This window comes from Apium graveolens, chromosome 11, assembly GCF_009905375.1.
Source record: "Apium graveolens cultivar Ventura chromosome 11, ASM990537v1, whole genome shotgun sequence".
In the NCBI taxonomy this organism is placed as follows: Eukaryota; Viridiplantae; Streptophyta; class Magnoliopsida; order Apiales; family Apiaceae; genus Apium; species Apium graveolens.
In genome coordinates this window covers 205,920,674-205,932,609 of record NC_133657.1, presented here as the reverse complement: position 1 = coordinate 205,932,609, position 11,936 = coordinate 205,920,674, and the positions used below count along the sequence as shown (strand labels likewise).

The following is an 11,936-nucleotide window of genomic DNA, read 5'->3' as shown; positions in this document are numbered from 1 at the left end:
TGACATTAAATCTGCTTTCTTGAATGGTGTTTTACAAGAGGAGGTTTATGTAACACAACCCAAAGGCTATGTCAAAAACGGCTCCGAACATCAAGTCTATAGGCTTCCCAAGGCTTTGTATGGGCTTCGTCAAGCCCCTCGAGCGTGGTATGCTCGTCTCAACCAGTACCTTCTCACACTCGATTTTGTTAAATGCCCATATGAGCATGCTGTATATACTCAGAAGGATGGAGCTCATTCTCTAGTTGTTGGTGTCTATGTCGAAGACTTATTAGTTACTGGCTCATCTCTGTCACACATTGCCAAATTCAAGGGGGAAATGAATCGTGAATTTGACATGTCTGACTTAGGGCTGCTGTCTTACTATTTGGGGTTGGAAGTTACTTAAGACAAGGAGTTTATTGAACTCAGGCAGTCGACTTATGCGCAGAAGGTGCTCGAATAGGCAGGCATGGCAGAATGTAATAGTGTGAGATATCCTATGGAGCACAAGATACAATTACATGCTGACAGCTCGGGTGAAGTTGTAAATCCTACGCAGTTTAAAAGCATTATAGGCGGGCTCAGATACCTAGTGAATACAAGACCTGATATTGCTTATTCTATAGGGATTGTTAGCAGGTTTATGGAAAGGCCTACACAGCTGCACATGAACGCAGTTAAAAGGATTTGTCGATATCTGAAGGGAACGCTACAGTACGGACTAATCTACACAAAAGGCCAAGGAAATTATATACTTTCGGGTTTTTCGGATAGTGACTTAGGAGGGAGTATGGATGACCGAAAGAGTACGGGAGGAATGGCTTTCTATCTTGATGAGAATTTAATTACTTGGGTGTCACAAAAACAACGGTGTGTTGCACTCTCTTCGTGTGAGGCTGAGTTTATGGCGGCTACGGCGGCTGCCTGCCAGGCGATTTGGTTGCAGCGGGTACTGAGTCATATCATGGGCATCAAGGTTGCTCCTGTCACATTGTACATTGATAATAGGTCAGCTGTGGACTTGGCACGTAATCCAGTTTTCTATGGACGAAGCAAGCATATTGACTTGCGCTATCACTTCATCCGTGATTGTGTTGAACAAGGATTGATAATTATAAGACATGTCCGCACGAATGAACAACGAACTGACATCCTAACGAAGGCATTGGCAATATCCAAGTTTGAGAAGATGCGTCAGTTGCTTGGTGTCAGAAAGCTGGAGAATGTTTAGATTAAAGGGGAGTTATGTTGGGCTTGGGCTTAATCTACACATATTTATTTGAGTTTATGTTATTGAATAAAAAGTCTCGATTATTGTAGTTGGTTATAGTAGTGTCCCGCAAGTTTAGGATCAAAATAAGTGAGAGATAAATTAGGATCAATTATCCTAGTTAATAGCACAATTCCTTAATGATATAAAGTATAAGAATATAAGATATAGATATAAAATTACCCATTTTTCCTTTGTAATATCATTATTATTAATTTTATACACATATTATATATGGTGCTGGATTGACCCGTTGTGAGGTACTACATGTTTATAGTGTCATAAGTTAATCTCACAGTAATAATGATGTATTGGTCTTTTGACTTGAAATCATTATATTTCTATACGAGAATTAATATACTTTGATACTATTGAAAGTTATCCTTGACCGGGTAATAATAAAAGTAGAGATTGGGTACATTATGAATCGTATGAGAAATATGAATGATCTAGATGGGATTTAGCCCTCATGTATTAAAGGAGTGATATTATTGGCCCTTGATTGAGTAAGACTATAAAATGCATGGTCGTGCTCAAATACTGATTTGTTTAATAGTTTACTCATTGATCAAGGAAAGAAGGATTGAACGTTAACGGGGGATGACACAATGCATGCCTCGAGTTTGATCTATAATATAAGGCTAAAGGGATTATATTACATTGTACATTATTCACGAAAGGTTTAATTGATCACTGATTAAATAATTAATACTTGGGTAACAATGATGTATTACTAGATGCCGCTCATTGTTTATGATTTGAAATTAGATTTAAAATTGTTGCCAACGTAACAATAACCTAAAGGGTCGCACAAAGAATGATTGAAGGATTATTTAATTTAAATTCGGACTTAAATAAAATGTAAGTATTTCGAATTATTTGTTATTAATTAAGTGTGACTTAATTAATTAAATAAATAGGAAATTCGAATTTAATATTGCATGACCAATTTTTTAGATATATTATGTTATGTTATTCAGCACTGCATGTTTCATCGATAAATTATTTATTTCTTTGAAGTTGCTTTTATGTCTTTGGTTTCTTTTATGCACACATTATTTACTTTCAAGTTCTATCTAGTTTTGTGATTTTTATGGTCATTCCGGCTTATATTTGATTATCTAGATATGGTGATGGTATGTAGTTAGTGATGCCACTGGTTATTGTGATGGTGGATACGTGGTGAAAAGTGGTCGCTAAGTAGTCGTTCCTGTGATATTTAAATATTTGGAATTTGTGACAGTTTGATTTTAGTAAGTGTGTATGATTGTGATAATATTCTTAAATCAGGTGGTTTACATATAGTTTTTGGTATTGGCATATGATATTGAGTGGAAAGAAATGGATGGAAAAAGTGGTCATGCAATGATTTGAACTTTGAATGTAGTTATTTTTTAAAATAAATTTATTATCTACGTAATGATATTGGTGGCTAAAGTTCATGGTTGTATGTGGTAGTGGATGGTTGTGGGCAATCGTTGTTCAAGTAGAAAAGAGATGATTGTGGTTTATGAAAATTTGGATAGAATTAAAGAGTTGTGGAAAATGAATATAAATCATATATTGGATTAATATACATAGATATGTATGACTGGCTGGAATTAAATTTTATTATTTATTAATTAAGTGTTCTCATTGAAATATGAATATCTCTCAATAAATATATCCTAATATGTTAGAATCTTATAAGACGTTTTAATCTTAGAAGACGTTTTAATCGAGGATATCTTTCTTTTGTGACTAAATATCTCCTAAGATAGTATCTTACAATCTTAGTCAAATCCCACCATATTTCTTTTTTGACTAAATATATCATAATATCTCCTAATATCTTACTATCTTAGAAGACATTTTAATTTTTAAACATCCATGGATTTCATTGAATAAATTCAAAATCAAAATCGATCTTTGAAACATATATGCTCACAATCTCAATTTTATTATACCCCTAAATTTCATATAAATACACAATTATGTATTAGTTTCATACATGTTTAATACGTTTAAAGGATAATATAGAATTTTAGTCAAATATTAAGATCTTTCTTTTTTGACCCAATATATCATAATATCTTAATATTCTAAAAGACGTTTTAATTTCCATGATGTCCATGGATTTTACTAAATTAAGTCAAAGTCAAAAATCCAAATTGAATCTTTGTAATCTAGCATATCCTGTCAATTCCAATTTATTATACCCCTAAATTTCATATAAATAAGGCATATGTATTAGTTTCAACATGTCAATGTCTTAAAAAAACATCTCCATTTTCATTCATGGATAAATCTCATACATGTCTCCGCTAAATTATAGACAATGCAGAACCCATATCTGGCGATGCAAGGAGTAGATGAAGCTGATATCGAACTAAGAATCCTGAGATGTGATGTTATCATCAAATCACATCAGTCACACACTGTTCCTAGGATGGGCTATCCTGCGGCATATGCATCTTTCAAGATTAAGCCTCGAAATTTTCCAGGAAATGTTGTGGTTATTGTTTCACATACGCAATTGGAGAATCGGAAGGGGAACTCACAACTTGCAGGCTGGAAGGAAAAACTGAATCGGGACGTACGGACTATTGAGTTAGAGTTAAATATATTTAGCAAGGTGTTTAACGAGCATGGATTTGAATGTCCGCAGATCAGAGGATCAACAAAAGAAGAAAAAGTCTTGAGCGGTAAAAACTTCGAGAAAGTTATTAAGGGGCTTGAAGTCATCACTTTATTCAAGCTCTACCAAAGATGTTAAACTTAAGCATATGCTAGAATGTTTTACGAATTATGTATGATTTGAATTAATGGTACTCTAATATTATAAATATTTTTGTGAACTGATGTATATTATACATAATAGTACAATACTAGTATTTTATGATTTTATAAATTTAAAATTAATTGATATTAGATGTTACTAATAATTAGTTACACTAAAACTTGAGTTCATTACTTTTTTATCACAATAATGAATTATTTGATTGATGGCAACGAGAAGTTATTGATAAATATATTTAGAAGTTGTGCGAATAATAATAAGAAATTACGACGAACATGAACATAAACTTTTTGTGGGACACATTTTTGATGTGTTTGGTCATATTAAATTAATGAATGATATTGTTAGATAATTTATCATAAATACTATATTGAGGAACACCGATAGAAAAATTTGAATGATGATTTTATAATATCTATGTATTATATTATACATTTCATGCATGATTAATTAATAATATAAAATATAATTGTAATACAATTTTTATGATAATATATTCATTTCAATATTTTTAAAATTAAAAAGTAACTAATGTGATACACGGTATTGGTGTTACAGTTTTCTTCAACATTAGCTTTATCGCTATTGTAACACTAATTGAGAGCGGTAACAATAGAATAACAATTTTTTAACTAATGTAACGTTGCTTGTAACACTGACATTATAGTATCCCACTTATGGCATATTGGTAGTAGCTTTAAGAGCAACAACATGAACATGTGCAACTTGATAAGAGATATTTTTTGTCGATAATCTCCAAGAATTGGTACATTCATGTTATCTTAATATCTTCAATTCAACATCAAGGCAAGATGAGAGAATCGAAATATATAAGCTTTAGAGGCTTTGATCATAGATTTTAGAATTGTTGGGCTTTTACTGAGAAGGCCTAAGTCCACATTAATATGATATTGTCCACTCTAGGCCGAGCCCGCACGGATTTGTTTTTGGGCACCTCCCAAAAGGCCTCATACTAATGCAGTTATCTGGCTGCTTATATTCTAGTCATCTGCCCCTCCCACAAATGATGTGGGATAACTCCTGACAATCTCACCCTTCAAATATCGAGCCCAGCACCTGTCGATTTTTCCTGCTGATTGTGTGATCTGGATCCCCCTTGACCCATACTGGAATTCTTTTAGCTTTCTGCCTCCCCCTTGGCCCATACTGGAAGTTCCACCTGCCTTTTCCTTGAGCCCATATGGGGTTAGCCCATCTGCCTTTCCCTAGGCCTATCTGGGATTCCGTCTGAGATTGTTTTGGACCGTTACAACCTCAAGCTCTAATACCACTTGTTGGGCTTTTACTGAGCAGGTCTAACTCCATATTAGTATGATATTTTCCACTCTGGGCCGAGCCTGCACCGATTTGTTTTTGGGCACCTCCCAAAAGGCCTCATACTAATGGAGTTATTTGGCTGCTTATATTCTAGTTATCTGCCACTCCCATAAATGATGTGGGACAATTTCTAATAAGAATCTCATCTATATTACCTGCAATATCATTATCATCATCAATATTATCATCAATATCACTAGGATGTGGCATGCTTGTCAAGATCATCATCATGAGAGAAATGTTATACTATACCCTTAAATTTTTAGTCAACTTTAGATTTGGAAATTCTTTATCCTAATATGTAGCTGAAACAGAAAGACCTTTAATTCTCTTTATTATTTTAAAGCGATCTCATCACTTCTCACACATATATCACTTTTCAAAAGCAATATTTAAGGCACTAGAAGTCCCTGACTTCTCTCTCAAGTCTACCTCTCATTTTTCCAGCATAAAAGACGGCCTCTCAGTTTCTTAATTTTTCACTAATTGTTTCCCACATTCCCACTTGAAAGGCTCAAATCACTACCAAATGAAAAAATTAGAGAGGGCCGGAAAGAGTGGTCTACAGTCATATAAATAAGGGTATCCTCACACAAGGGTCTATTTTTAGCCATACTAGAATATAAAATAATAGTACTAATTAAATATGTACCTTCAAAAGAAGAATCCATATGAATGGATATTAGAGGAGTTACAAGAATAACACTAGCATTCTTCTTTGCATCAACCACTTCAACCTTAAGATCAAGAAATATTGAAGTGTCAGCATATGCAGCATCATCTGGAGTCGTAGTGGTGCCTTCATCAAGACTTTGACCTGATCATTCTTGTGGGGCATGAAGCTTATATAACCCTTTAAGCTGAGAGTTCTTGTTGGCTTATCGCAAATATTGAATCATTCAATATTGCATCGAACTCAGCTATATGCTCCTGATGAGCTTCTTTATCCTTTGTGTGCGGTACAATATTAAATTCCATTTTTTCAGAACCTCCTTGAGCAGTGTCAGGGAATTGTCCTTCCAGTAGTAGTGTGTGAACCTTCACTTTGAGAAGGTGGTTCTTTTGTGACAAGGTCATTAACGCCTGTTGAATCCCTTTGAGATTCAACTTCTTGTGTGCTGTAACCTTTCTGTGAAGATTGATACCTTGATTTATTTCTGTAATATACAATTTTATCTTCTGTTTTCGTTTTCAAATTGTCAGTACCGGCTTGACCAGTATCAAGACTAGATAATGACTTAGCTGATGACTTGTCAAGAATTCCACCAACATCAGGAATAGAGGCATCTCTATCTATATTGGCCTTGTTTAGAGGAATAGCTCACAACTTGCAGGCCGACAGGAAAAACTGGATCGAGATGTACGGACTCTTAACTTAGAGTAAAATATTGTTAGCTTTGGCAAGGTGATTAACGAGCATGGATTTGAATGTAGCAGATGAGAGGATCATCCACAGAAGAAGAAGTCTTGAGTGGTGAAGAGTTGGAGAAATTTATTAAGGGGCTTGAAGTCATCACTTCATTCAAGCTCTACCAAAAATGATAAACTTAAGCATATGTTAGAAAGTTTTACTTATTATGTATGATTTGAATAAATGGTACTCTAATATTATAAATATTTTTGTGAATGTGATGTATATTATACATAATAGTACAATACTATTATTTTATAATTTTATAAATATGAAATTAATTGATATTGGATATTACTATTTGTAATAATTAGTTTCCCTAAAACTTGAGTTCATTAATCTTTTTATCACAAAAAAAATGAATTACTTGATTGATGGCAACGAGAAGTTAGTGATAAATATATTTAGAAGTTGTGTAAATAAAAATGAGAAATTATTGCGAACAGGAAAATAAACTTTTTGTGGGACACATTTTTGATGTGTTTGGTCATATAAAATTAATGAATGATATTGTTAGATAATTTATCATAAATACTATATTGAGGAACACAAATAGAAAATTTTGAATGATAAATTAATAATATATATGTATTATATTATACTTTTCATGCATGATTAATTAATTATACAAAATATAATTTTAATACAAGTTTTATGAAAATATATTCATTTCAATTTTTCAAAATTAAAAAGTAACTAATGTGATACACGGTATTGGTGTTACATTTTTCTGCAACATTAGCTTTATCGCTATTGTAACACTAATTGAGAGGTGTTACTATAGAACAATAATTTGTTAACTAATGTTAAGCTTTTAACACTTGCATTATAGTAGCCCATTTATAGCATAGTGGTAGTAGCATCTAGAATAGTTTGCATATCTGGATTTGAAAGTGCATTGGGAGTCAGATCAGCATGAACATGTACAACTTGATAAGAGATATTTTCACTCGACAATCTCCATGAATTGTTCCATTCATGTTGTCTTAATATCTTCAATACAACATCAAGGCAAGATGAGAGAATCGAAATATATAAGCTTTAGAGGCTTTGATCATAGATTTTAGAATTGTTGGGCTTTTGCTGAGTAGGCCTAACTCCACATTAGTATGATATTGTCCGCTCTGGGCCGATCCCGAACGAATTTGTTTTGGGCACCTCCCAAAAGGGCTCATACTAATAGATTTATCTAACTACTTATATTCTAGTCATCTGCCCCTCCCACAAACAATATGGTACAACTCCCAATAATCTCCCCCTTCACACATCGGGCCCGACACCTGTCTTCTGGCTTTCTGCCTCCCCATTGGCCCATACTGGAAGGTCCACCTGCCTTTTCCTTAAGCCTATATTGGGTTAGCCCATCTGTCTTTCCCTAGGCCTATTTGGGAGCCCTTCTGAGATTGTTATGGACCGTTACAACTTGAAGCTCTGATACCACTTGTTGGGCTTTTGCTGAGCAGGCCTAACTCCATATTGGTATGATGTTGTCTGCTCTGGGCCGCGCCCGCACTTATTTGTTTTTGGGTACCTCCCAAAAGATCTCATAATAATAGAGTTATGTGGATGCTTATATTCTAGTCATCTGCCCCTCCCACAAATGATGTGGGACAACTTCTAATAAGAATCTCATATATATTACCTGCAACATCATTATCATCACCATTATTATCAGCAACATCACTAGGATGTGGCATGCATGTCAGGATCATCATCATGAGAGAACTGTTCTACTACACCCTTAAGTTTTAGGTCAACTTTAGATTTGACAATTTTCTTATCCTGATGTGTAGATGAAATAGAAAGACCCTTAAATCTATTTATTATTTTAAAACAATCTCATCATTTCTCACACATATATCACTTTTCAATAGCAATATTTAAGGCACTAAAAGTCCCAGACTTCGCTCTCAAGTCTACCTCTCATTTTTCCAGCATAAAAGATGATCTCTCGGTTTCTTAATTTTTCACTAATTATTTTCCCAAACTCCCACTTTAAAGGCTCAAATCACTCCCAAATGAAGAAATAAGATAGGGCCAGAAAGAGTGGTCTACAGTTATATAAATAGGGGTATCCTCACACAAGGGTCTATTTTTAGTCATAATAGCAGATAAAATAATAGTACTAATTAGATATGTACCTTCAACAGAAGAATCCATATGAATGGATATTAGAGGAGTTACAAGAATAACAATAGTATTCTTCTTTGCAGCAACCATTTCAACCTTAGGATCAATAAATATTGAAGTGTTAGCATATGCAGCATCATCGGGAGTCGTAGTGGTGCATTCATCAAGACTTTGACTTGATCATTCTTGTAGGGCATGACGCTTTGAAGCTTCTTCAACCCTTTGAACTAAGGGTTCTTTTTGGGTTATCGTAAATATTGAATCATTCAATAAAGTATCAAACTCAGCTCTATGATCGTGATGAGCTTCTTTATCCTTTGTGTGTGGTATAATATCAAATTCCACTTATTCAGAACCTCCTTCAGCAGTGTCATGGAATTGTCCTTCCAATAGCAGTGTGTGAACCTTCACTTTGAGAAGGTGGGTCTTATGTGATAAGGTCATTAGCACCCGTTGAATCCCTTTGAGATTCAACTTCTTGTGTGTTGTAACCTTTCTGTGGAGATTGATATCTTGATTTCTTTCTGTAATATACAACTTTATCTTTTGTCTTCCTTTTCAAATTGTCAATACCAGGTTGACCAGCATCAAGACTAGATATTGACTTGTCAAGAATTCCACCAACATCAGGAATAGAAGCATCTTTATCTGTATTGGCCTCCTTTAGAGGAATAGCTCCTGATGATTCATGTTCTATATAAAAGTAGACTGTGTAGGAGAGTAATGTATAGTCATTTGCACCTTGAGCAATATCCTTTTCCTCTTTGACAAAAGTCCAGATGCAGTGACCTCCTTACTTGCATCATTATCTGCAACTTTATTAATATTTAGCTTTGAATTTAGAGTTGTAGTGTCATCTTCATCAGAATCTGACTTAACAGTCATTCTCAATGCCGTTATTTTCTTCTATTTTACAAAATAAGCTTCTTGTGTCAGGAACATGGTTGGAAAGAAGTGACAAGAGAAGCGTCAAGATTTGTTGCCACATACTGAGTAAAGTTTTCTTTGGAAAAAATGCTTGACCTCCACAAGAATCACAACCTTTCATGTAATTTATTTTTCTCGTCCCTACTCTCATTATCTTGAATGTCATTATTAGTAATTTTGAACATAAGTAGCCATTCATCATCAACGGTATGAATAACCAATTTGCAGAGATACAACTAGAAGAGTATCAAAGTTAAATACATTGCTGACAAAGCATCTAATAATACAGTCAAAATAGAAATTCTGCATTTCCTAAGCTTGGTTCTGAACAGTTCTCTCATCTTGGAAAACTCATAACTGTACATCAATATCCTGAGATAATAAAATAGGACCTCAGTAGAATGATATAAGGAGATTTGTCAATTAGAATAGGTAGCTATAGAGCTGCTTGAATCACTTCAGGGGTGATTTCATACCTCCTATTGCCATTGTGAAAAAAGATACTACCTTTTTTCTTATGTACTTTTTTGTGTCCCAAATCCGCATAGCATCTAATAGTGGGGTTAGTTAAGGCAAAATCAATGTTGCTTTTTTCAAGAAAATCTTGAATGACGTGAAAATTAGGATGGATTTCATTGTGATCATGATGTGCTTTGAAGTTGTTTGGGCCGATTTCATGATTATGTTGAAAGTAAGGTTTTGTTGAAGAAGCTTGAAAGGCATGTAGAGACACTAGTATTTGTCATTGTAGAGAATTAGAGTTCTAGTTTAAGTTTACGAGAGAGGGGAGAAATGATATTTGTGTATAAAAACTGATGTGGAAATATTATTAGTTTTATAAAAACTAACATGATTTTAGACAGTCTATAGACAAACAAAACAAGCGACTTGATGTGATTTGTGAGAATAATTGGCGGTGCTAGTTTCTTGTAATCATAGTTAATTTATTAATGTATATCTACAATAGACAATAGACTTGTATACTACGCCTAGAAATACGCAACTGTGTGCATAATTATCTCACATGAATTAGAATCGTTTCCGCATAATTATCTCACATGCATTAGAATAGTTTCTTTAGAAACAAAATAATTAAAATTTCTTCACTTAACTCATAAAATCATGTGATATCAAAGAGATATTAGTATTTATTTTTAGAACAAATACTGAATTTGAATGGTTTATATATATTATTGATGTGTCATAAGGATTACACAATACTTTTAGAATTTTACTCGATCAGGATTTGACGTGCAATAGGATTTGACCATGTTAGTATTTTATCTACTTTGTCTCACCTGTGCATCAGTATTTGTACTACTTACTACTTTTTATAACTTATCATTTCAAGTTCATTGATTTGGTTTGTGAATGTGACTTCTAATAATGACTTGGCGAAAATGTCTGTCGTTTATTGTTACTTTCATGACATGATCCGTTACAAAATGAAATCTAATATTAATATGCTTTGTCAGGAAATTGGGTACTGGACTTCCTGTTGTGGTAATAACATTTGTATTGCCTAGTAAGATAATAATTATTTCAGACCGTTGGATATAATTGTATAGATGAATGGAATAAGTAAGGATGTAAATATGAAACAATTTTATAATTTGTGATATAAAACTGTTACAAACTCATCAGCTAACTAAAATGATACTAGAGATAATCAAGCAGTTAACCTATTATGCTAAGCTATATCTCCCTCATATCTTTATAAGCTTTTTATTCTTATACAGAGCAAAATTAATAAATAATGGAGGTATAAAATATTACAAATGTATTGGTTGTTCTTAATTATAATTAGAAATGGGATTGTAATGTTTGTATTGCAATAAAGAGATTATTATTATGTACAATATATATAGAGGATGTACCCTAGGATTCAAAAAGTAAAATTTAAGAAATATAAACTTGGACTAGTGCACTTCAATTGCACCAAACCACTTCTCCCAAAGCATATATATATATAAAGATATTAAACAATGGAAGTGTGGACTGACAATCACCCTCCTACTAATTAATTTAAACAAATAATTTTTACGTTAAGCCTTTTATATATGTAAGTGACAAAAATTGTACGAGTAGGCTCAAATGGA

At 33.5% G+C, this 11,936-nt stretch overlaps 1 protein-coding gene across 1 annotated transcript; it reads left to right on the top strand.

The window, feature by feature from the left end:
- Positions 1 to 451: 451 nt before the first annotated feature.
- Positions 452 to 1,213, top strand: LOC141696600 (secreted RxLR effector protein 161-like). Its single transcript, XM_074500723.1, has one exon. It carries the CDS (start codon positions 452 to 454, stop codon positions 1,211 to 1,213), a length of 762 nt encoding a protein of 253 aa, XP_074356824.1.
- Positions 1,214 to 11,936: the final 10,723 nt, after the last annotated feature.